At 41.6% G+C, this 27,006-nt stretch overlaps 1 protein-coding gene across 5 annotated transcripts in view; it reads right to left on the bottom strand.

The window, feature by feature from the left end:
• LOC137300495 (astrotactin-2-like) overlaps nt 1–27,006 on the bottom strand; it is a 1,223,335-nt gene that overhangs the window by 1,093,164 nt on the left and 103,165 nt on the right. For 4 of the 5 annotated variants that reach the window (XM_067969577.1, XM_067969574.1, XM_067969575.1 and 1 more), the window contains exon 2: nt 1,778–1,965. In XM_067969577.1, coding sequence (XP_067825678.1) covers nt 1,778–1,965 — 188 coding nt within the window. Of the gene's footprint in view, nt 1–1,777; nt 1,966–3,060; nt 3,389–27,006 lie in introns of those variants that run through there. The other variant, XM_067969576.1, reaches the window with a different exon arrangement.

Here is a 27,006-nt window from a genome sequence, read left to right as displayed (position 1 = left end):
GTTTTTCTGTTTGATTCTGCGCATATTAGGCCAAATCTGCTAATTTCTTCCATTCATTTCAAATGCACACATCCTAACAGGTGTGTTCTAACTTGATAAAGATTCCCATGAATAGGGCTAAAAAATAATTTCTTCAAGGAGATCAATCAACATCTGAATACATAGTTCTCTGAACACAATACAACCTATTTTTTGGTTTCGTAGTAAAGCTGAAGCATTTCCCAGATGGAGGGGTCGTGTTTTGTATGCCAATCAAATGATGAACTGTAAAGGCCTGTGTGATGTGGCAATTAACTTTAGCCATTCCCCAAGTACAGTGCAAAAACTGGTAACCACACACTTTCAAAGCAATTTACTTCTCTACAAATTTTGTGCTCATGAAAATGAAGGTTGCTCATGCTGAAGAATGGAAGGAACTGTTCTAACCCAGGGGTAAAGGCAAAAAGGCTCAGGTTACATACAGGGCTTCATGGAGAACAAAACTGCCTATACTCTGCCCCAAACAGTCTCCCCTCGTTCCAATCTTAGTAGAGCACCCACGTGACATTTCTGCTTCCCAAACCAGCTTTCCTTTTGGCCCCACTGAGTGCAGTTGCTGAATTATGAAGAATGTTTTTGCTATAACTAATGGCAATTAGGTTCACGTTGCCCAAAGCTGAATTCACGTAATGTGTACATTTAAGATGATGGAAGAAATTGGCAGATTAGACCAAATATGCACAAAATCAAACATGAAACCACACGTATATGTAGCTGAATAGTGTGCCAAGTAATGCAATTTAAAATAAATGTACAGAAGATTGTGAGGAGCACACCTGTAATTTACTGATATGTGTTTGCGGAGGTTGAGGGATTGCATTGGAAGTGGACACGCATACTGTCAACCCATAATAGACTCTTGCATCCCATTGGTCTGAATTGGATTCAAATCCGGGTCCCAGAGGTGAACAGATTATGTTCCATCCCATTTCAGAACCCAAAGCCCAGAAAATTTACCATCTAACAGTTTGGATGATACTACGCTGTAATGCACAATGGCTGTGCAATCTTCTACTATCACATCAGCAAAAGTGTTTCCGTTGCACTTGGCCTTCCCTGTCACGTGACTCAAGGATTTCGGTCACTGCTGTTGCATCCACTGATGTTCTTCAGAAAAGATTTAAATCACTGGTTTCATTTGCGAAAACAAAAATAACCCTACACCCAACAGTTGAGTTGAAGTGGATTTCATTCCATTTTAAGGCACATTATTTACTCCCCTTTCAATTCTCTTGAGCACTCTGACTATTTTTCCCCTGAGATTGCCAGGCTTCAGACGGTTTTTAAAATCACTGTTGACCCAAACATCGGAGGGTGCAGTGAAAGGGAAACAGCCCAAAGCGCCATCAATTTTAACTTCTGTGCCTGAGAAAGTAGCTGCCCCTGATTACCATATCCCCTAGAAGCACAGATGTGAACAGAAACTCATTGTGTGGTAGAACTGTGGGCACACAAACTACGCCTTCTCACTTAGTGGCATGGTGTTCTGGAATACCAATTCACACTGCATCCGACGTTACCTAAAGCCCTCAATTGGGTTATAGCCCATAACGCACACCATTTGGTAGAACAGTTCTCCAATTAATTGAGATGCACTGTTTATTTATTGATTTGTAATGCTATTCCCACACTACCAACAAGCTTGAGTTAAATTCCCTTATTTATAACTGAAAGCTCTGACTACCAATACTGCTAAAAAAAAATAAGAGGAATGTGATTTATTTGAAAGGACTCTCACCATGACTGAGACATGAAGGACATGCATTTGTTCATCCACTATCTCGGAGGGTTCACGCATGGTCGGAGGAGTTATCTGGGACAGGTGCTCAGCGTTACTCATGGAGACATGGAAATAGAGGGTGCCATTCTCCAGCCATTGCTGCTTCCAGTGGACCAAAGAGATATCTGCAACTGTTCCGGTCATTTCTGAAATGAGAGAGAAAACTTTGAATTAAAAACTCTTGATTATATTACGATCAATTCCATGAAAGCATGTCGCAGAAGTGGTCAGTCCTGTCTCTAATGTATAGAATCTTTAAAGGTAAGGGGGTCATTTTAATACTGTTTTGTTTGTGAAAATTGGACCTTTCCATACTGATGTTAACATGGTGAAAACCAATGCATTTATTTATAAAAATATGCTGTGATTCACCATGCAGCATATTCTGCCTCTGCCATCAAGGGGAATGGATCAATGCTTCCCAGAATGGAGAATGGGGGAAAAAAACACCTCATGGGACAAGTTACCCCAAGTATCTTCAGAAGCCAATTAAGCAATGGCACCATCAGTGGCAGGTAGCTACCTCTCAGCTGGGGACTAGGGGTGACCTAAAAGGCAGAGAAAAATTAGAAATCTATAAAATAAAACAAAGTGGCTTGAAAGAAACATGCTCACCTTACATTGGCTTATCTGCCAGCATGCACTACAGCTGCAAACCTTTTCAAATTTGGGTTGTGGGGAGAGGGGTGGTGTACAATATCAATAGCAGATATTATACATTAGGATTAGAGTGAAAAATTTGAGACAATCCCTAAACGAACACTGAGAAGTGCAAGGAAACCATCTACCAGATCATTTTTCATCTGTACTTATTTTTACTCACTCTCTCAGCTGAATTAATTCAACTGTTAATTCTTCTTTGATTGTTAGTTTGTCCAGATGACAGAGCATTAAACCGACAGTGCAAATTACACATGATCATCCCCTTGTTTAATGTGTTACATAACTTCAGCAATTGTCTGAATTACAACAAGTGCAACATGTGGAAGAATTTACATTTCAATTCATAAAGATAATTAACAGTGAAACAAAATTTCTTCCTTAAAGAGAATTACGTGTGGGTTTTTATTGAACATGACTATATTTTTTAGTTCCTTGCATGTTTTCTTGAGTTTTAGTGATATCCAAAATTTTAAAAACTGATTTTTTTCCCCTTTCTTTCAACTAAAAGTAAAACCAGAAACCCCTCGAAATACACCTGTGTTTTTAAATAGTCATAAACTAATTTTAGTGATCATTACCTGTACGGCCCGGAAAATTTCTTAGCAATCCAATATCGTAAAAATACCCATAATCGGGCATTGTGGCTCAAGGTTTCTGGAACCATCCAATATACATTAAGATCCTCTTACTCTTTCACTTACATTACACTGCAGTGATAATGATAAAAACCTTGAAGCAATGTAAAACCAAGCAAACTTCACCCTTGAAGATTATATGACGACTGAATTACTGGCTTGTGAACCATCATCATTCAGACATCTATTAAACAAAACAAAATCTATCTGCACAATACATTTGTATACATTTTTTCCCTTTTATGCTATAGCCTTGCATTTTTTCAGTCACACTGCTCTGAATGCAACTAGGTATGCAGACATAGACACCTCCACAGAGAAAAAAAAACAAAGTAGCCTGGTCGCTTTTCTGCTGCTCAGTTAACGTTTCTCTTCTCTATTACTCATTCTCTTCTCTATTACTCATTCAACTTACAACAGTTCAGGTCTTAAGCCTCGAGGGGTTGCACTTTCATGTTGGGCAGGAGCTATTGTAATCACGTTGGCTGCACACCAGAATGACTGTGATCACAACAATATAGCAAGACACAAAATATTGCAACAGCACCCATTAATTATATTTATACACTTTCCATTGGGAGGAAAAGCAATATTTTGACAGGTAATCTTTAACTTTTTGTTGGTCTTTTGTAGTGATAATAAGTTTGGTGGATAACTAAAATCCATTCACATTAATAATCCCATGGTGTGGGTTTGCACAGCAAAACAAACTTCAGCTGATTGAACAAATTGGATTATATTACTTACTGGGTGAAGAATGAAACCTCAAAAAAATCGGCTGATTGATCGGTGCCCAGAAAAGCCAAACTCAATCTGTGAGGTGGCTGCCGGGCAGATTGCAATCAAAGTGAAACATTGTAGGCCATGAATCGCTGACCGGCAAACAATTGCGATTCTACTACTCTGGTTTCTTTTCAATTTGAGAGTGTGTTGGTCGGGGGAGGGAGGGGGGAAAGAGAGACTCATTGCATAGAATCATACAGTGCTGAATGAGGCCATTCGGCCCATCGTGCCTGCGTCGGCTCTTTGAAAGAGCTATCCAACTAGTCCCTCCTCTTTCCCCGTAGCCCTGCAAATGTTTACTTTTCTATCTACTCATCCTTGAGTTGTCTGAGGTGTTCTGTTGCACTGAAACACTGCTTCCAGTCACATGTATTCTGTGCTCACTGCAAAGTCAATGAAGTCCAAAAATTTGGGTTGAGTTTATTAAAAGTCATGATCAGAGCACGCAACTAGATCTAAAGATAATTATTAATGAAGAGGGCCATTAATTCATTCATCCAGAAAGACCTACAAGGTCAGCAGATAAGTACTGGTAAATTTGAGACTGCCCCACAGGAAGCACTGTCTGATGACTAAGCCACACTATCTTGCTCCTATGGATTGCCACCCCGGGGGATATTTTACAGGTCTCCACATCGGCATGGGACTCTCTCTCTTCTCCTGCTTCAAAAAATAACCAAAAATGTTCTGAATGAAAAAAAAATTCTACATACAAAATAACAGTGCGATCCACACAGAATACTTAATACATCAAGAGAAACATGTTTCATTTTCAAATTAGTTGATGTTAAGCTCCCTGAGGAGCCAACTGATAAATGTACCACTCCATACAGGCCAGGAAAGTCCCAGGTTCGATCAACGGTATGTGCTGAGTTAGCTGATATAAATCAGGCAGCAGCATGGTTGTCATAAGTGGCTTTATCGCTCCTAGTCTCGGACGGGTGAAAGATCTGCCAGACCTCTTCCCACTTATGATGCCTATCCAGTGAACCCTGCTAGAAAGAGCAAGTGTATGGATGCCTGGTGAGGACAGATTCAAACTCATAATGCCCTCCATGGTGAAAGTGACTGTTGATACTTACTGTCCAGGTGGCACATTAAGAATGACCACTTGGGTGAAGATCAGCAGCCATGAAACCACACCCCAGCTCAAGTTAACACCTTCACAAGATAGCTCTGGATGAAGAAGGCGTCTCAACCCATTTCATTCTCATCCTTCCTAAATACCAAACTTACTGTTTGTCCACTACGTAAGATAGGAGGGATGAAAATTGGAAAAAAAAGTTGTTTGCCACATTCATGGAAATGAAGGTCATATTTCACTGACAGACACCAAGCATCTCACTGTCCAGCTTCTGCACAACTTTGTTCGACCCAACAAAGCTGTGTTTTGTTGAGTAAGACTTTGATGCCAGTTGCACTGGCTCAAAGCAGGACTCCTGCACAGTGATCTCGTCCTGCATTTGATCTGTTAAATCAATCGCAAAAGATGCATGTGACGCAGTAGGTGTTCCACTTTGATCTGAAAAACAGCAAACATTCCTGTGGCAGGCAGAAGAAGCAGAACAAAGCCACCTTGAAACCTGCTTCAGGCCTGTCAAGTACACTGAGAACTAGGAGAATATAATACTGGAATAAAAACAGAAAATGCTAGAGAAGCTCAGCAAGTCACGCAGCATCTGCGGAGAAAGAAACAGAGATTCTTCTTCCAGTTATGACGAAAGGTCTTTGACCTGAAATGTTAACTCTGTTTCTTTCTCCACAGATGCTGCCTGACCTGCTGAACTTCTCCAGCATTTTCTGTTTTTATTTCAGATTTCCAGCATCCGCAGTATTTTGCTTTTGATTTAGAATGTAATACTGGATTGGCCGCAATGCCCCTACATTCTGGCAAGTCTCCCTTTGAAAATGATCGTCTTTGTGAGTTAAGCAGAAGGCATAACTGCTAAATCACACAGTGGCGGCAGTAGCTATTTTTCGATATATATATCCAACTATCCTGCAGCGTGAGACTTGTGGTCCCCGCTTCTGACTCATCCGACACCAGCAGACACACCAGAGCACTTGAGAAACTTCTCATGAACCAATTATCCTCAAAACAAAGGACAACCATTGTACACTTTGTAGCTTGTTAGTACAATTAGTTAATGTGTTTGCATTAATATTCCCATTTGCGCTATTTCAAAGTGGCCATTCACCATTTAAATTACATTGGTTAACAACTGGAGCAGACAATCCAAAACACATTAAACCATGTGTTAAAAATAAAATACAGAGGAAATTAAAGGGCCGATCTTCCTCTTCTGGCACTGTCCAGGAACAATGAGTGTAAAGCATAATGAAAGTGCGCTCTCTGCTGGGACTCAGAGCTCAGTGCCTGAACTTAAAAATAATTAAAATAATGGAAGCGCCACATGGGTGCATCTTGGGGCACATAATTGGTCACATCCAAGAAGAGAGCAAGCAGTCTGGGCGCTGCCAGTGCCTTAAAAGTCACCAGCACTATTAAAGGGGCAGGCACAGTTAAAGCCCCATGAGAGAGGCAGAAGAATTTTACTTTTTGCAGTTAATAAGGCAGGATTATTATCTTGACACCCGCTGATACGGAATGATCGGTTTTTCAATTAATGCGCACATGCCAAAAGCAGTGAATTAATTGCATGCTAGTGGTCTTCATGTTTATTTAAAAGGTCCTGTCCTATATGAATGTGGTTGCCCTCCTGTACCGTGGCTGGGATGGCAGCAACACCCCAAGCAGCAGTCCTGGCGCCCCTGTAGTCTGCCTTGGAGTGAGCTGGTAAGAGGGCAGCACGTTAGTGCCAAGCTATAGGTGGAGGAAAAGGGGAAACAAGTGGTGGATAAGAAGATTGTGTGGGAATAGAAGGAAGGCACAAGTTTGACTGCAAGTCTTCTCTTTCTGCTGCAGCTGGCATAGAATAGTGGTATGGTTAGGGAGAGGAATGCTTCCGACTGTGTTAATGAAACAGATTTTAGTGGCAAAGAAGAGGCCAGGCGAATAACTCTGGCAGCTGTCATGGAGGCTTGTCGTTATTTCTCCTCACCTGTCTCTAAATAAGCCATATGGCAAAAGGGGGGAGGGGGGTGATGCACAATGCTGGAAATGGCCTCCATCACCACGTGCGAAATGCTAACAACGTACCTCAGGAATCAGTAGCAGCAGGTTGATCTGCGCCCAGTGCTATTAGAGGAAATCTGGGTGCAAAGCCCCCTTGGCCTTCTTTTGCATGCAATTTACATTGCTGTGCCTCTCTTCATGGGCAGACACCAGAAAAGCCAAAGAGGAAGTTCAGATACAGGAACAAAATGGGAGAAAAGGATTAGCTACCAATTATTTCTCCACATTGCACCTGTTTTTTGGTAGGTGCAAAATTGGCCTATCGATCACCTGGGAGTTTTTTTGCTAGGAGTTTGCTCAAAAGAGTTTGTATGTTGAATAAAATAAAATCAGCTGGGGATTCATCCATGAATTTTGATGATTTGCCTCTGGAGCTTAAAACAAATTGCTGGAAATTCAGCCGACTAGTAAATTCAGACAACCAGTTACAAAGAGCAAGCAGTGGAAATTCAGAACACTTCTTAATTAAGAAAATTCAGGTTGTATCAGTTAGTTTGGTATAATTAGATGTATTGATAAATTCATCTGTAACTTTAAATACAAATAAACCTCAGCATGAATTTGCGAAGATCAGAATTAATTTGCAGCACAAGCCACTTGTATGCCACATAATGTAAACAGCATGCAAGCTCATTTGCGCTATCAACATGCAAAGCATGCTGTGCAAAATGCTTTGCTCCTTCCCCTCTTCCCTATAACTCTTTCTTTTTTTTCGCTTCAAGACCACTGAAATAGGAGACTTGACTTGAGCTGCTGAATAGCAATGAATCAGATAAGATATTCCAATTAATTTGCTACAGTGAAAGCTCATTTAGTGGCTCAGTGGCCAGATTTACTGCCTGGTGTGGTACTGAGCCACACAGACCAGCAAGATCCCAGGTTCAATCCCTGGTCTTTGCTGAGTTAACTGATCTCATGGCAGCAATAGGGCTGTGTCAGTTTGCTCCAGGGCCTTGAAGTATCAGCCAGGATTTATTTCTTGATCGTTGCTCAGCAACCCTCACTGAAAGGTGTGTGGCTGTCAATACCGGGTGATCACAGGATCAGGCTCAGCTGTGAAGACTCCCACAGTCCAATAGCCTGTCAACACTCACTGCCCAGGCTCGTACATGAAGAACAGCTGATGTAATTAGTCAATTGACTGGCACATCAAAAGAACTTTTATTTATTGGCACATTTAGTTCAGACACAAGCAAGTGCAATGATGACATCAAGCTGCATATTCCCACCATTTGCAGGCATTTTTTTTGGTTACCTTTATTTATAATGAACTCTTTCAAGGTCACGATCTGATTGCTACTACTCATATTTTTGTTGCATATATAAAACACTAAAAAGGTTCATGGGAAGTTGTTTGGTTGGTCAGGGAATCAAATAAAAGCTTTGGATTTAGTGATCTCATCATTCCACTTCAAATCCATATTTAGATTTAGCTACCTGCACTCAAGCTGTCAACGCGTTTTGTTGTGATCTGATCCTACAGGAGTTTCAGTAGGCATGAGCCAGAAAATGAAATTTCAAGTGCCTGAATATCTAATTAATCTTTACGAAGGAATTATATGACACAGAGAGGCGACTCATAGCTCCCCAGTATTTAAACAGCAATGAAGCATGCACTTGTGCAGTCTCATTAACTGAAGATCAGTCTGTTTGCCTAAAAGATGAGACCATATCTATTCTTCCTGTTCAACTACACCTCAATGGTTATTACAATTCTATTCCTTACTCTGTTGTGGTTATTTCAGGATTTGGAAACTTGAAGGTGTCCCTCTGCGCTAAGCAGTGGGTGATTGGGTACAGGTATTTATGTTTTTCTTTAATTATTCATTTTTGGGATATGGGCGTAACTGGCAAGGCCAGCATTTATTGCCCACCCCTAGTTGCCCCTGAGAAGGTGGTGGTGGGCCTTCTTCTAGAACCGCTGCAGTCCGTGTGATGAAGGTTCTCCCACGGTGCTGTTAGGTAGGGTGTTCCAGGATTTTGACCCAGCAACGATGAAGGAACGGCGATGTATGTCCAAGCTGGGATGGTGTGTGACTTGGAGGGGAACTTTGAGGTGATGGTGTTCCAATGCACCCGCTGCTCTTGTCCTTCCAGGTGGTGGAGGTCATTGGTTTGGGAGGTGGGATTGAAGAAGCCTTGGCAGCTTGCTGCAATGCATCCTGTAGATAGAACACACTGCAGCCACGGTGGAGGGAGGGAATCTGTGATTCTTACACATCATCGCGTGAACTATCAGGGAAACAACAAAGAGAAGCAAGACTTTTCCTCATTCTGTGGGGAAGGCGAATCAAATAACAGGTGACCAGTATTCATGGGCCACAGTTGCACATTTATATGGTGTCAACTCAGAGCGACATAAGCAGAGATGTAGAAACAGGCCACCTCTCTGTGTGTTCTCAGTCAGGGAATGGCAGACAGCAGAAAAGATCAAATGAAGGCGGGAGAGTTGAGCAAATAACTTAAAAGCTTCAACATGTCTTGAAGGAAGGGGAGGATGATTGTCATTATAGCTTTATATTCCTGTCTTCAGAGTTGTGTGACAGGAATACGACAACAAAGAAACAATTCATCACAAACAATGCACAGGGCACTAAAACCCTCTTTCAATATGATATGCATTGGGTAAAATTAGTAGTTATAAAAAACATTTGATATTGAGTTATAGAGCGCCTCCTCTATACTGTGGCTCAAAACAAACAACAGTGATTTATTCCTAATCAGACCGAATGGCCTACAATTAGTAATTACAATAAGTCATTAGGTTAATGTTTATAAAATGCATGTGCTTGAAATACTGTGAACAACCTGGAGCACAGAAGCATTTTTGTATCAGCTGATGAAAAATGCTGCAAGTGTACAACAGGACAGTGGTGTCCAACGAATGGCTATTATTGCATGACACATTACCAGCTTCAAAATCCAATGGAAATGTGGGCATGGGGATTGGGGAGTGGAGGAGGAGGAGGGAGCACTGGTGACTCGGTGGATTTGACACTGGCTTTTCAGCTCTGGAACCTGGGTTCAAATCCAGCCCAGACTAAAGTCTCCTCTATCTACTGGCTATAAGAATCCGATGTGAAATAAGTTTAGGAAATCTTAATCCAGTTCCTAACAGTCAAGTGCCAAAAACACAAATAATGTTCCTGAATTTGCACTAATTATTGCAATCTCATGCAAAGTGCAACACAATGACTGATACAGGATTGGAAAAAATACAATAATGTTGCAGTAAGGGGTGTTCTTCTGAGATTGGGGCAGAGTAAATTTGTTGGAGCAAAGTGGAGGGTGCTTCTGTCTGGATCTGGCCGTGCTCCACCTGACCCGGAAGTGCTTGATGCTGGGATGCCTGAAAGGGGAAGAGTCCCATTCCCCAGAATTGGTGTGGCACTTAGGTGGGGGAATGGGGACAGTGATACTGCATCACTCCCAGTGTTTTGATTATCTGTGTAACACTCAATATTCCGCTTCCAAGTGGAATGCAAGTGACATACAGCCACCATTTTCCTTCATACTTTTGTTTCCAATGTGGCTCCTCATACTGGATTTGCTGCACCAGATGAAGCCATTTATAGAACAGAATCATAGAATCATACAGCATAAAAGGAGGCCATTCATCCAATCGTGACTCTGCCGGCTCTTTAAAACAGCTATCCAATTAGTCCCACTCTTCTGCACTCTCCCCATAGCTCTGCAAATTTTTCCTTTTCAAGTATTTATCCAATTCCCTTTTGAAAGTTACAAACTGAATCCGTTTCCACCACCCTTTCAGGCAGTGCACTCCAGGACATAGCACTGCATTACATAAAAAAAAATTATCCTAATTTCCCTCCTGGTTCTTTTGCCAATTATCTTAAATGTGTGTCCTCTGGTTACCAAACCTCCAGCCAGTGGAAACAGTTTCTCCCTATCTATTCTATCAAAACCCCTCAATCTCCTGCCCAGGACCACCTCAAGAGGCCAGTGCTGCGTACTGGAGCGAATGGGGTTATGGGGAATGGCTTTGAGCTGCATAAGGTGCTTTTATATCAACTGATATTTATGAGAAAGCTCCTGGTATTTACTCTGCTGAACCTGGCTCCCTTATTCTGGAGGCAAATGAAAAGACTCAGCTTTTTGTGGATCTTATGAGTCTGCCACCAGAACCTGAAAATCGGATTGAATACTGTAGACCCTCGTCTTCTGGAATCCCAAGTTAAAACAATGTCAATATAAATGCAATTTTATTCCCTCAGACACTTGTACCAGAGTACCAGAAATTTGCTCACTGTGATGGAATGAAAGGAAAACGGTTAATTGAAAGTTACCTGATTAATATTAATTCAGACACATTAATCAGTGCTTCACATGGATATATCAGTTTTCAGGCATCACAAGCGAGACCTATTTTCTTTCTGATATAAACTAAAATTCTGTGCCATAAATACATGAGAACACAAGAATTTTAGAAACAGGGAAAAATTAATTCAGCACAAAAGCCTGTCTCATTTGACTGAATGTAGTTTTTCAGCTCACCGTGTGCACCAGAACTGCTAAACCTATGGCTCCGAGGATCTCAGGAATACACAGAACCAGAAACCAAAGATGCCCTTCTCAAGTTGGGATTAATAATCGCATTATCATTTAATTAAGCACAAATCTGTTGAGACCAGATTCCAACTCGGATTTCTTTTTCATGCAGTATAAAGGATTAGAGACTGCGCAGAACAACATAGCTGATCCCTGGGTCCGAAGTCCACCGTAACTGCTTTATTCCAACCCAATTGGCTCCAGATGTTCAAAAAGATAAACTGAACAACGGAGGAAATGTAGTTGTATCATAAAGGACAGAACAATCAATCAGAGAGAGAATAGCAAGTGTCAGTAGTGTACAGCAAGGAGGACTAATGGGAGGACTAAGAAGAGTGTGGAGCACTAGCAAAGTTGAGGATAAATACACAGAATTACATAGGCGTCTACAGCACAGAAACAGGCTATTCGGCCCAACTGGCCTATGCCGGCTTTTATGCTCCACACGAGTCTTCTTCTACCCCTCTTCCCCTAACCCTATCAGCATATCTTTCTATTCCTTTCTCCCTCATGTGCTTATCGAGCTTCCCTTAAACTACTCCTCAACTACTCCTTGTGGTAGCAAGTTCCACATTCATACCACTCTTTGGGTAAAGAAGTTTCTCCTGAATTCCATATTGGATTTATTGGTGATTATCTGATATTTATGGCTCCTAGTTTTGGTCTCCCCCACAAATGGAAACATGTCTATCTTATCAAACCCCTTCATAATTTTAAAGACCTCTATTAGGTCACCCCTCATCCTTCTCTTTTCTAGAGAAAAGAGCCCTGCCCGTTCAGCCTTTCCTGATAAGTATATCCTCTCAGTTCTGGTTATCATCCATGTGAATCTTTTTTACACCTTCTCCAGTGCCTCTATGTCCTTTTTATAATCTGGAGACCAGAACTGTGCACAGATAAGGCTGAGGAGATTTAACAGATGTTTTAAAAATCATGAAAGTCTTGATAGAGTAAAAAGGGGAAAGACTATTTCCTCTGGTTGGGGAATCTAGGACAAGGGGTATCAATTTAAGATTGTCACTAAGAGAGTGAAGAAGAATATTAGGAGAAACTTCTTTTCACAGAGGGTTGTTGGAGCATGGAATGTTTTGCCATGGAAAGTGGTTGAGGCAGAGAATATTGCATCTTTTAAGAGAAAATTGGACAAATATTTGAAGCAAAGGGCTATAAGGAGAAAGCTAGGCCGTAGGATTACTTTTGGATTGCTCTTGCAATAAGCTGCCCTGTTCTACAAAGAGCAATTTTATTTCTGCACCACCCCCATTCCCCATTTAAATGCAAAAGCAATCAGGCAAACCATTCCATCCAACCAACAAAACCAGAACATTCTGAAGAAGTACTCCATCATAGATAGGAGACACTGAAAAGGAGATCACATCGCAGAATAAGGTTGTGTGTTTGAACCTGGTGAAATCACTGCACAAGATGCTGCTCCTTTGTAATATAATAACAAAGATGTCAACTCATTTATTTTAAATGGGCTAAAACCTTCAATACAACAGCGGACAGAAGAATTTCATAGAAAAACCAGTTAATAAGTTTGATACTAATATTAACAGAGTAATTTTGACCCCTGTAGGTCATGTTGTCACTAGGTATACGGTATAACACATATTGGTATTAATTCACTATCTGTAATACAGGCTACTCCTCGTAATGCAAAGATGATTGGTCAGATAATATGAATCATTCTATTTTTAAGTACTAAATTCCCATTTTGCTGTGTTATTTATACTGCTTAGTTGAAATTATTGTGTAATTCATTTTTTAAGCACAAAAATGTCTTTGAATTATCAGTAGACTGTATATTAAAAGGCTTCCGCATAGCAGGCACCTCTTGTAAATGTAACGCTTATTTCTTGTTACACTTCCTCGTCATGCTCTTCAGACTCGTCTTGAGCAATGCCACAGAATATCTGCCAGTAGAGAAACATCGTAGCGCAGCCCTTACCGCTTGTTCCTGCTGACATCTGGCCCACCATGATTTTGGAGCGGCCGAACCAGTGAGCCTTAAAGGGCCGCTGCAGGCTGCTCAGAAACATATGAAAAAAAAGCTTTGCCAGTGATTCTTGTGGGTCCAGGAAGAGCATGAATGGACAGGGATTGCCTTTGCAATGCCTCCCATCCTTTAATGCTTCACTTCCAGCTTGGCTCCATTGAGAAGCCCCATCCGATCAGCGAGCTGCCTGTCAGCAAATTGATATTATTGTAATGTGGCCTGGCTAGGAAAATAGCTTAGACCTCGTGCTGACGTCATTAGGCGTGCGTGACATTCGCCCAATTCACTGCCCACCCGATTTACGTGCTAATCAAAAATCACTCCCAACGTGCTTTAATGCTGTGCAGTGCAATATTTGTGAGATAGTCTTTTATAAATTCATATAGAAGGCAAAATTAAATGATCCCATACGTCCAGTGGGAAGCTGCATTCAAAGAGTGCAGGTCGGAGGCAGGGCTACAACACTGCAGTGCTCCATTTGAGCACAGCTCCCCACTGAAAGCGTCGGATCACCGAATTTACCTCATAGTCTCAAACTGCAACTACCACTATTAACAAGGGCCGAAGAGTACTTCATCACAATGTTATCTCTTTTCAAACACCAGATTTGGAAAAACAAAGATATCCCTGTGTGAATGTGCAAATCTGCATTAATGATTTTGCTGCACTGCGCACAGAAGAAATCTATAAATCTATTGCTGAGTATATTTTTTACAGTTCAAGTGTGCATGAAAATATCACACACCCGCCAACAAGCTTTACTGAACTCCTGATGATAGGGTATAACTGTGTCTTCATTAAAATATATTTGACAAAGCTTTCCAACAGTGCTTGTATGAAACCAATGCCAATGCATCTTCAAAAAGAAAAAATACTTTATAAAATAATCATTACCGATATCCAACAAAAGCGGCACTCAGATATTCTGCACACCCTGCAGCATGAACTTTCTCGGCAGCCAAGATGGTAAGACAGTTACAGATCAGGGTATCTTAGGAACTCAGCCAGCCTGAAAACCATTGAAAAAGCAACCATGCCCTCTTCATGTTTTCATGAAAACTCAATGTTTGAATGACTCCTCCATAGAGTCCAAAGACATCTCTTTCATGAATAGGAATCCGAAGCCAAGGAGGTGATTGTGCAGTGTGGCCCCAGCTCAGCAGTGACGTCTGGTGTTTCCACACTAATCTTGGGCATTTTACTTAAACCCAACCCCTCTCAACCTGTATGTTTTCTCTCTCTCTCTTCTTCTCCCATTTATATTCTTGTCCATGACCTCTGCTGCAGGTCCAGATCAAAGATGTTCAAATTCCAAGTGTTGTCTGAGTAAATGCTGTCTTTATTGATTGCCTGTGTGCTACACTTGACACTGAAGCTTACTCAATGAGAACTTGATGTCAAATGCCAGTAAGTACTAGTAACCAAATACTGTAGGCCAGCAAAAACGGACACCATTGCTGGGTCTGTAAGTGAGCTGGTAAAATGTTATGAGTCAAAAAGGTAATTTGTTTTTTCAATTTTCTCCTCAAAGTGCCGACGCATACTGGGATACAGAGCTACAAGCAACAGCATCCCTCAGTACCTCACCCCAGCAGTTGCTCTTCACATGCGAGCACACAGCGACTGTCAGCAGACTATTTGATCGTGGTTTCGAGAATGAACCCGTTCCTGTCCTCACCTTATGTTCACACGCATGCATCTTCCAGCAGGGGTCACTATTTTGGGAAACCAGTCGTGAGGAAAAGTAACCGACTCCCCAGCAAAGAGGCTTTGCAACTGGTCCCTGGCAAGTGTGCAAGGAGTGAAAGAAGACTCTCCCTCCCTTCAGAGACATTTACTGACATTGCCAGTGTGGCTCCATGGAGATCAGGAATTTGCCCTGTGCACTGTAGTAGTGAACATACAGTCTGCTACATCTGGTGCAGTGCAGAAGAATGTCAATGAGACACCCCAGGAAAACCTATGTCTGAAGTCTAACAGTTGTTTCAATCAGTTGTGATGGAGTGTCTACCTGAAACATATACTTGTCTGCTCTCTCCATAGATGTTGACCGATCTGCTGAGTACATCCAGCATTTTCTGTTGTTGTTTCAGATTTCATCTACAGCATTTGGTTTGGTTGTTACAATCCTTTTTTTTAAAAAAAGATATTCCCATTGAAAAGACAGCAGTTACAAATTTCATCCAGCTTTGTGTATTTTGAAAAAAAAAATCTTTCTTTGAATCATTCTATAAATTGGATGAATGCACAGTCATAAATCTTATTGCATTTTGAGGGTTTTCTCTCAAACAGAGGGCTTGTGGCAAATGATGGCTCAACAGGGACTGGTCAGGTCAAATGGCCTGATTCCATGTTGTAATTTCTATTTAATTCTATGTACTACTACTAAAGAGCAGCTGACTTAGTACAGACCAGCACGTGAACCTAGGGCCTCCTGATCTGCATGGCTTAGATATTGACTGCCTTAGGCAGTCAAGTCATTGGGGAGGGCAAGTGTGGAGAGAATGCTGAATATCAACACTAGCCAGTTTGAAAGATGAATCCCCATTAAAGTTCTCCAAAAGTAGCCAGTTCTGGTTACGTACGTAACTTCATCACCTAACAGAGATTCACACCGGAAATTTATTGGTGAGAAATATCTGTTGCCAAATTTGTATCATAATTGCAACTTGCTGCAGTTTGTCCAAATAACAATCCAGCAGCAGGTTATATAAAAGTGACTTGAATTGTCAAAAATGATTCATCTACTCAGCATAACTCAATGGACAGGAATAAATGGAACGGGTGAAGAGCAAAAATAGTTTGGGATTCTCAGTTTCCACTTATTTAACAGATACTGTATTCAGCTGTCTTATTTTGTCTTATTTCTGTGTTCATATAACATGCATTTCTTTATGGGCATTTAACGGCCAACCACCCTGAAGTACAATTGATGTATTTTGTGCCATTAGGCCATTCTGAAAGCAATACTCGTTCACCACAAAACAAGGACAAACTGAAAGTCCAGCCAAAAATAGGGCACTCTCTGGAACAGTCCGTAAAATCCACGAGCTCATCCACTGACCGAGCCACTGGCACACCAATGTGCCTCTCATTTGGTCTTTAAAATAACTTGATAAGTTGAAATCCTCAAACTTGTAACATGGCTGTGCCCCTAGTACTGAAATCACTGGGTGGTGCAATAACAGTAAATGCCTGGCATTCATACTTGCTCCAGAGGTGGCGCTGCAATCTCTCCCAGCCTGTTCAGCCTCTGCTGCCTGGTCGTGCCAGGAGCTGCCTCATCCTTCACTCGCTCCCAAGCCTCTCCCAAGACACACCATTTCCTCCTACTATCAGTGAGCAATGGGGAGATGCGCAAGCATGTGTATAATTTTCAAACTGTCACACTTTGGGATTTAACCGTTTACGCCGTCTGTAAGAATATGGTTTAAAACTAAGAATTGTCAAGTATACCAGCTCGCATAACGCCAAAGCATTTTAGCAAGAGGGTGAATGTTAAAGGCGGGGGGGGGGGGGGGAACAGAGTTCAGCATCTCTGTGAGAACGACGACAACTTACACAGCAGAACATCAGGGAGGCCACAGAATAGATAACATTAACGTCAGAGGTGGTATACACCAAAACAAGAGATGTCATTGCTACGAAACAGACATTGGTGGGGCCATGCAGCAACAACAACAACAACTTGCATTTATATAGCACCTTTAATGTAGCAAAATGTCCCAAGGCGCTTCACAGAGCCATTATCAAACAAAATTTGACACTGAGCTACATAAAGAAATATTAGGTCAGGTGACCAAAAGCTTGGTCAAAGAGGTAGGTTGTAAGGAGCGCCTTAAAGGAAGAGAGAAAGGTAGAGAGGCAAAGGGGTTTAGGAAGGGAATTCCAGAGCTTAGGACCTAGACAGGGGAAGGCACGGCTGTCAACGGTGGAGTGATTAAAATCGCGGATGCACAAGAGGCAAGATTTGGAGAAGCACAGAGATCTTGAAGGTTGTAGGGCTGGAGGAGGTTACTAGAGATAGGGAGGGGTGAGGCCAAGGAGGGATTTGAAAACAAAGATGAGAATTTTAAAATCGAAGCGTTCCCGGACCAGGAGCCAACGTCGGTCAGCGGCAGGACCAAATGGGGGGCTGTACTCAGATAAGAAAGGCCACGCATTCCTCAAAGGAACAAACAGCTTGTAAACAGAGATGACAGTTGAGGTTATTAGCCACGTTACGTAAAGCAGCTTATCTTGATTTGCTCACATAGTGTCAGCGGGGTGGGATGACTTACGACTAGAATAAAAGGCCAGAGATGCTTACGTGCAGAACGACGGAGCCAAATAGTATAAAAGGGCTCACTGCCTCCCAAAAGTTAGAGTTCTCGAGAGGACAGTCGGAAATCCACTGCCCCAGACAGCCACGGAGGTCAGATCTAATCAGTCTGAATCCGGGAAACCAGGTTGTATTAATTGCTTGTCATTTAATATAATCTGAAGATAGTTGTATAATACTGTTGTGAGTCAATCTATTAAAGCTTCTTGTTTAATAACTTGGGCCAGAATCAAGCAGAAGTTACTGTTGAAGGATTAACAACCCTTCTGCTGCGAGACAGTAACAGGAAAAATCCGCAAACAAATGGTGTCCCTGGATGGGCCCGAGTTTTGAAAGTTTAAAACAGCTTGTGTTAAGAGATTGACTGAGTAATTCCGACGAGAAGGGGCAGGGGGGTAAATGGTTGTGACCGAGTAAGCTAAAGGTAGTCAATCCCTCAAGCCTGTAAGACAACAAACCATGGTGAGTGCACCGGATGGTTTATGTTCTAAGAAAAAGAGAAGAGGGAAAAAAAATTGTGCAGGAGGATGAAGAGTTAAAATGGATTATTTCACAGCAGACAGAAGCTGTGAAGGAATTATGTAAAAATCAGATATAAAGTATATCCAGGAGAACACTGGAACTTGTACACTATTAGTTAAAATCTGTCAGACTGTCTGTGAGGTGAAGAAACTGGTAAAGGAGAAGAAAATTAAAGAGGAGTTTTGAAAAGCAGGAGTCTTGTTGTTTCAGCCACAAGCATTAGGGAGGTTGAGAGAGGAAGTTGAAATTCAGAAGGTTTGATTAAAAGATGAGGAAGAAAGATGAACAAAAAGAAAGATGAAGGGACCTTCACCACACCTGGCTTGGGTGAAGACATAGACTATGGGCTTGAGACTTTGAGTCAGTACAGAATGGGGTTAAGTCACAAACATCAGAAACTGAAATTTGGTTCAAGTGAAGAAGTGTAGTCTATGATGGAATCAAGAAGAAAAGGAAAGTGTTACAAGCTACAGAATGTGTTCTTTTGTTTTCAGTGCACTGCCTCTTTAAAAAACCTGTCCTAATTGTGAGTGCTTTCTTTTTGCTGTTGTGGGCTTCGCCCCCTTTTTAATGCTTGTTATGTGTTTTTCTCTTTTGTGCATTGTTACAAAGATTTTGTTTAGCTGTGAAAGCTGTTATTTTCAGTATTTTTAGTTTTTTGGACAGGTGTGCCTGAAGAACGAACAAAACGAAAGACGATGTAATTTACTGGGTTTTAGTAAGAACGTGCTACATTGATAATTTTATCTGTTCTGTCACGTGTTTAATTTTGATATTGCTGAGTTAAAATTGGAGCTATTGAGGTTAACTAACCTATCAAATTGTGAAAACTAGACTTTTTTAGTGGCCACAGTGAAATTCTGGTTCTTATAAATTTAAATGTGAGAGTCTCAAATTCCGGACATGAGATTATCACATTTGAAAATTGCCATTTTGAATTTCTTAAATGCTTAATGTGTTGAGTATTGGTGAGCGTGAATTGATCTGATGGAAGTTGTGTTGAGCATTAGTGAGCGCGAATTGATGTATTTGGAATTGTGTTGAGTATTGGTGAGCGTGAATTAATCTGATTGAGTTGTGTTGAGCATTGGTGGGTGTTAAGTGACATGTAAGGAGATAATGTGTGTAACTGTAATCAAAGAACGATATCTTGTTATCTAGTACAGGGCATCAATTTTGAAAATTTTGAGATAATTATCTTGGTTGTACTGAAATGTGAAAGCTGTCAGCAACTGACAACACCCCTTTTATCTTGAGATTGAATGTGGTCAAAACAACAGATGAAACCAAAAAAGTAAGATTAAATTAAAAGATCTCTATCTCACATCTCTATGTCAAGAATTGGGACATATCATGCAGTTGGACTATCTAAGAGTTAATAAATTTTGGACACCCCTTAAATAAATGCTAAATGCTTTGACAACAATTGGAATTGAATTTGCAATGTTTGTAGATAAAAACATTTAAATCAACCTTTGCTAGAAAGGTGTTGGTGCAGGAAATGATCCAGTGGTGTTAAGAATTTAAGATCTTATCTGCTGACCTCAAATGTCATAGCATGGTGACATTTTAGACTAAGACTTAAGCCCTATCAAAAATTCAAAATTACATCGAGAAGGAGAAGCAATCATCTGCCTTGAGAATAAACCGAGCAGCTTTTCCTCTTATGAAAACGTTTTGACCCATTTATATTCCGAGACATAGTGCTGAAAGGGAAGATATATCCAAAAGTAATTACAAACACTTCTGTCTCTACTGTAAAACCACAAAGCCTGGACATCATTTGTTTCTCAAATTGGAATTGATAAGATAAATTTATACGAGCTGTTGTTCAAGCACTCGAGGAGGAAAAATTTACCCATGAGTCAATCTATTAAAGCTTCTTGTTTAATAACCACTCAGGCCAGAAGCAAGCAGAAGTTATTGTTAAAGGATTAACAACCCTTTAGTTGCAATGATGTGGAGATGCCGGTGATGGACTGGGGTTGACAATTGTAAACAATTTTACAACACCAAGTTATAGTCCAGCAATTTTATTTTAAATTCACAAGCTTTCGGAGGCTTCCCCCTTCGTCAGGGGGAAGCCTCCGAAAGCTTGTGAATTTAAAATAAAATTGCTGGACTATAACTTGGTGTTGTAAAATTGTTTACTTTAGTTGCAAGATAGTAATGGGAAAAATCCTCAAACATCATCCCTCTCATTCACATTATTATAATTTACACTGTGTGACTAGCCCATTGCGGAATTTAACTAGTACCATTAATGGAAGTGGGGTCAACTGCTAGAAGTGATTCAGTCAGTTGAATGTCACACTAAACAAGTTGTAAATCCCAGTGAATTGGCATGAGATTTTTAAAATAAGAGGAAAAACATGGTGGAGGGCAAGACATGGTAGTGCAGTTTCAAAATAAAATTTGATCTACTTTACTGTTTTTAGTTTTTCAACTTTGGGCAACTTCAATCTGAAATGCTTCCTCCAGTCTGACGTCTTCAGAGAATGTAACTAGAACGTTATCCAATGGTTCTCCGGTTGGCATAATTTAACCTTTTTCTAGCTGATGACAAGAATGACATTTTTTCTAATCCTCCGTACCACTTGAATTGTTCTTGGTCTTTGTGACATTTCAAGCATTTAACCATTGCAGTCAGATGTGCCTCACTCAAGGCCCCAAACAGTTTAGGCAATTGTGTACATCCACTAGTATATTTCATTTCAAACGAGTAATCATGTTTTCTTTATGCATAGACATCATAGTGGCCCTTGATAACGGTTTGTATATTCGGTTAGGGCCTTCTGAGGTAATCCTATAAGGCACAATGTTTCCCAATACAATGCTGCATGCAGAACATCGAAGAAGATCGTAGGTGTCCATGAAGTGCCCCAGGTATTTCTCCACAAACTGGTTTGGTATACATACAGTATCTGACTTACAAATTACCACATTTTTCTCAAGGTAACAAGGTAAGTACAGATGAGGGAGGCTATTCAGCCCAGCTAGAAAACTACAGAGTCCTCCTCTCCCCACCCAGCATCTAACTGCCTCTTAATGATTACAGTTTTTGCCTCAACTACTGTACTCAGCAGACCATTCCAGGTATTAATCAGGGTCAGCAGCCATGACTCAGTGGTCGCGCTCTCGCCGCTGAATCAGAAGGTCATGAGTTCAAACCCCACTCCAGAGACTTGAGCACAAAATCTAGGCTGACACTTCAGTGCAGTACCGAGAAAGTGCTGCACTGTCGGAGGTGCCACCTTTCGGATGAGACGTTGAACCGAGGCCCCGTCTGCCCTCTAAGGTGGACATAAAAGATCCCACTGCACAATGTGAAGAAGAGCAAGTCAGTTCTTCCAGTTTCCTGGCCAATAGTTATCCTTCAGCCAACATTACTAACGGAAAGATTATCTCATCATTTATCTCATTGCTGTTTGGAAGACCTTGCTGTGTGCAAATTGGCTGCTGTGATTCCTACATTACAACATGACTACATCAAATGTACTTCATTGGCTGTAAAGCACTTCGGGACCTTCCTGAGGTCCTGAAAGGTGCTATATAAATGTAACTTCTTTCTTTAATCTCTCTTTACGTTAAGATCTGTGAAGAAATGCTCCTTGACATGAGCCCTGAACTTGCATTCATTAGTTTGTACCTATGCCCTTTGTCCTCAAATAACAGTTCAAATTCAGACAGTGAGCCAAGCTAATGATTTTTATTCCAATATCCCTTTAGAAGGTTCCCTCTCATTTACCTCCTTTCAAGGCTGAAGAATCTGAGTTTTCTAACCTTTCGTCCGAACCCAGTCCTTCAACACCTCGGATCAGCCTCACGGCCTTTCTCTGCGTCACAACTACACCTCAGATGTTTCCCTTGTGTCTCAGTGACTAAAACAGAAACTAGTACTCAAGGTGCCTCATGACCAGAACACTCTATATCTTCAGCCACAGTATATCTGCCTCATAAATCAGATTAACAGACTCATTAGTACCACTGTCACCATCACTTTGCCTACAATAATAAGATTGGAATTCTTCTAAAAGGTAATTTTCACAGCGTAACCACGGGATAAAGCTAAAACTAAGAGCTTGTTTGAAACAAAGGAATCATAGCTTATTATCCCTTTCTGCATTTTTGTAAAAATTTATCAAAGTACCACTTTCAGGCAACCTCGTAAATTGCAAGGTTTTATTCCAGAAGATTTTAACCAAAAAATCTATGAAAACAAGATGCACATATTGTGACTACAACTTTCTGCAATCTGCATTCCTGATGTTTCGTGAACTGTTGGGAGAAGGAGCTGAATGAGCAAAGTTGCTTCTTGCACAACAACAACAACTTGCATTTATGTGGCACCTTTAACATAGTAAAACAACCCAAGGTGCTTCACAGGGGCGTTATCAGACAAAATTTGACAACGAGCCACATCAGGAGATATTAGTTCACTTGGTCAAAGAGGTCATTTTAAGGAGAGACTTAAAGGAGGAGATAGGTAGAAAGGTTTAGGGAGGAATTCAGCCTAGGCAGCTGAAGGCACGGCCGTCAATGGTGGAGCGATGGAAATCGGGGATGCGCACGAGGCCAGAATTGAAGAAGTGCAGCGATCTCGGATGGTTGCAGGGCTGGAGGAGGTTACAGAGATAGGGAGGGGCAAGGCCATGGAGGGATTTGAACACAAGGACGAGAATTTTAAAATCGAGGTGTTGCCTGACTAGGAGCCAATGTAGGTCAGAGAGCACAAGGGAGATGGGTGAACGGGACTTTGTGCGAGTTAGGACATGGGCAGCAAAGTTTTTGATGAGCTCAAGTTTATGGAGGATGGGAGGCCGGCCCGGAGAGGGTTACCGGCCTGGAGGTAACAAAGGCATATATGAGGGTTTCAGCAGCAGATGGGCTGAGGCAGGAAGGATAACAAAATGGGGGGACCAACCGCAGACGCTTCCTAAACACTACATACAAAATGGCACTGAACCGTGATCAGGCCGCTTGTCTGCCCTCTCACGTCACTGAAATTCTAGGTAAATAAGAATGATGAATTTAAATAAGCCTTGGTGGCACCATTTCTGTTTGAAATCACCTCAAACTTTGAAAGATTTGTTTTTACTTTTTGTAAATACACAATGGGTGAGAAATTTGACTTATACCCAAAATGTGACTGTGCCGCCCTGAGGCCTGAGTCAAATTTGGCTTCGCCCCTCATTTAAATTACCCCCAACAAGCTGTGGGCGCCCCCCCAAAGCTCACAAGTTGGAAAGCGTGGGAAATCGGTTCGCTCCGACGCTGACTCTGCTGGGGTATGGCTCCACACGCATCCAAGTGGCCTTTCTTGATATGTGAACCCAGCCATCGAGAATCAAGAGACTATTCAATTGTGAAGGTCATCACAAACAAGCTAATCTTACCCTCACCTGACACCCACACACACATTTCCCAACAGGGGACATTGGATGAGAATGAGCGGTGGGCACCCTGGCTGATTTTTCTGCCTGCCTCGCCCAGGAGCGCCGATGCCAAAGGTAGTGGTCGCAGCTGCTGCCCGAGTTGCGATCAGCTAACTCAGTACAGACGAGGAATAGAACTTGGGACCTTCTGGTCTGCATGGCTTATACGATATCACATGGCGCATTTACCTGCCCAGCCAACACGGTAGCTTGGACACTAAATAACTGATGAATACTCCAGGCTGGAATCATTGGCCTCCTCAGAAAACCCCTCCATGATTCTTGAAACCTGATGCAGTTTGACCATTCAACATGTTATTGGTTTTCACTAATAATTTGTCTGTAATCAGAAAAGCACGGCATAAGCAGCTTTCAAATATCCCAACTGTCTGTGATATCAGAGGGGCAACGTCACTTCTTTTCCCCCTAACTCGCACACACTAAAGTCATTTTGTCCGACCAAGTATTTCTACTGCTCTACTCGGTCTGTGTACTGCAGGATTTCTTTAAAATAAAACGCAGCAGGAAAGGAAGCGCTGTGAGTGTCTTTCTGAGAATGTCAAAGAACTTGGGAGATCAAACGTATCAAGATTCATTAAAAACACAGAATCCTGGCTTGACCCTTGTTTCCTATGGGAGCTGCACTTTCTGATTTATTGTTTACACAGCCAGAGTCTAGTTTATCCCTTTCAAATCTCAGTGCACCTGCCACCCAAAATGTTTTATGTGCCGGGGCACGTGGCACTTCATGACACAGATGGAAACCAGTACTGAACAAGTGTACGGTGTTTATTTAGAACAACGCCAGATGCCATCCAAACAGGAGGGAACACAGGGAGACTCATTGGAGCAAAGCATTGAGGTGACACCTTACCACACTCTTCCTGTGTAAGTTGAGTGGTATTCAAGTCATACTTCATTGATTTAGAAAGCCTCTCAACTGCTCGGATGGGCCACTAAAGGATATTCCAACAAAAAGATGTCTTAATTCCAAAGTTTTCTAACAATATACCCTTGTAGAGCCCATTTTGTAAAGCAGGTTTCATTTATTGGCATGTTGTTAAACTGACAGGAATGTCTCTGGTTCACCGCAAGGATAGAAAAGACTAGCTGGCTCGATGGTTTTAACAAAGGGAGAATCAAGAAGATCACTTCAGCTGACCCATTATAACTGACAACAATGATCAGTAACCAAGAACATCAATAACACTAATAGTAACAGCATTTATATAACACTTTTAACGGAGGAAAACATCCCAAGGCGCTTCACAGGACCGAAATCGTACAAAACAATGACACCAAGCAGAAGAAGGAGATATTAGGACAGGTGACTATAAGTTTGGACAAAAAGGTAGGTATTAAGGAGGGTCTTGAAGAAGGACAGGTAGAGAGACAGAGATTTAGGGAGGGATTTCCAAACCTTAGGGCCGAAGCGGCTAAAATGCACCACCATCAATGGCGGGGCAAAGGAAGTGGGGAATGCGCAAGAGGCCAGGGTTGGAAGAATGCAGTGTATTCAGGGGGTTGTAGGGCTGGAGGAAGTACAGAGGTAGAGAGGGACAAGGCCATGAAGGGATTTGAACACAAGGATGAGAAATCTAAATGTGAGGCATTGGTTGACTGGGAGCCAATGTTGGTCAGTGGGCACAAGGGCGATGATAGAGCGGGACTTGGTGTGGGTTAGGATACAGGCAGCAAAGTTTTGGATGAGCTCAAGTGTATGGAGGGTGGAAGATGGGAGGCTGGCCAGGAGGGCTTTGGAATAGTCGAGTCTGGAGGTAACAAAAGCATGGATGAGGGTTTCAGAAGCAGATGGGCTGAGGAAGAGGTGAAGACAGGTGATGTTGTGGAGGTGGAAGTAGGCTGCCTTTGTGATGGAGCGGATATGGAGTTGGAAGCTCAGCTCAAGGTCAAATATGATGCCGAGGTTGCACAACTGTTTGGTTCAGCCCAAGACAGTGGCCAGGGAGGAGATGGAATTGGTGGTGAGGAATAACTTGTCCAATGCTATATTTTCTCCCTAAATATACCCAATAGCTCTTCTGGTGGTTTTGTCAGTAAAGGCACTGTACAGTGCGGAACTCAGCCTTACTGACCTGGAAGATTATTGGTTACAGATCATTGTGGATTTGGCTGAACTTACTGCTGTCAGAGCGGTATTAACGTGTTAGCTGAAGCAATTTTCTTGATAAACCTTTTGTTAAAACTATTGAGCCTGTTAGTCTTTTCTGTACATGCGGTGAATCAGAGGCACTCCTGTCAATTTAACAACATGCATACAAATGGAAGCTGCTTTACAAAATGGCTATATAAGGGTATAATGTTTAAGCAATTGGAATTAAGACTTCTTTTGGATGAAATATTCATGCATTGACGCACTCTTGCAATTGAGAGGCTTTCTAAATCAATGAAGTACTCCTTGAATACCACTCAAGTTACACAGGAAGAGTTCAGGTATTGCTGATCTGTGCTGAGTTAACTGATCTAGTTGGAGTGGTAGTTTGTGTGTTAAAATTGTCCCTGTGCTAGGGAAGGGAAAGATCAGCCAGTATTCCCATTCTTGACCGTTCATCCAGTAACTTACATTTATACAATGCATTCTTCTGCACTGTAGCAAGATTTATCTAATTACACTGGCAAAACCACTTGACTAGTACTAATCACTTTCTCCAGCTGGAAAACAGCTCTAATATGCTCAAAAAACTTTCAGGAAGATATCTTTCCATTATCATCCCTAAATATAGGGTCACGAGTCAGCTTTGTATTTCGTGAACTAAACTGAAAACAGCTACATAGAAATGGAGAGTTGCTGCAATTTTTTTAATCAAATTGGCAAAACAATATTGTAGGTGAGAAGCAGTGGAAGCAGATAGCATGGAAAAATTTAAGTGAGAATTGGTTAGATATTTGAGGGAGCGGGCGATTGAGGGGGGCGTTTGTATTTGGGACCGCCCAGATGGACTGCGAAGTCTTTTCCAGTCCAATACTTTCCTATGTTTCCATGTGTCATACTCTGTGCCAAGTGCAAACGTCCCGAAAAATCAGGGCAGAAGTCAGATCCATTGATGTACTACTTAACGATACCCAAATGCTCTAATCTAAAATAATCACCCGATCCATAAGA

Source organism: Heptranchias perlo, chromosome 31 (assembly GCF_035084215.1).
Source record: "Heptranchias perlo isolate sHepPer1 chromosome 31, sHepPer1.hap1, whole genome shotgun sequence".
Taxonomy (NCBI): Eukaryota; Metazoa; Chordata; class Chondrichthyes; order Hexanchiformes; family Hexanchidae; genus Heptranchias; species Heptranchias perlo.
The sequence above is the reverse complement of the archived record's forward strand: the minus strand, read 5'-3'. Positions and strand labels throughout refer to the sequence as shown.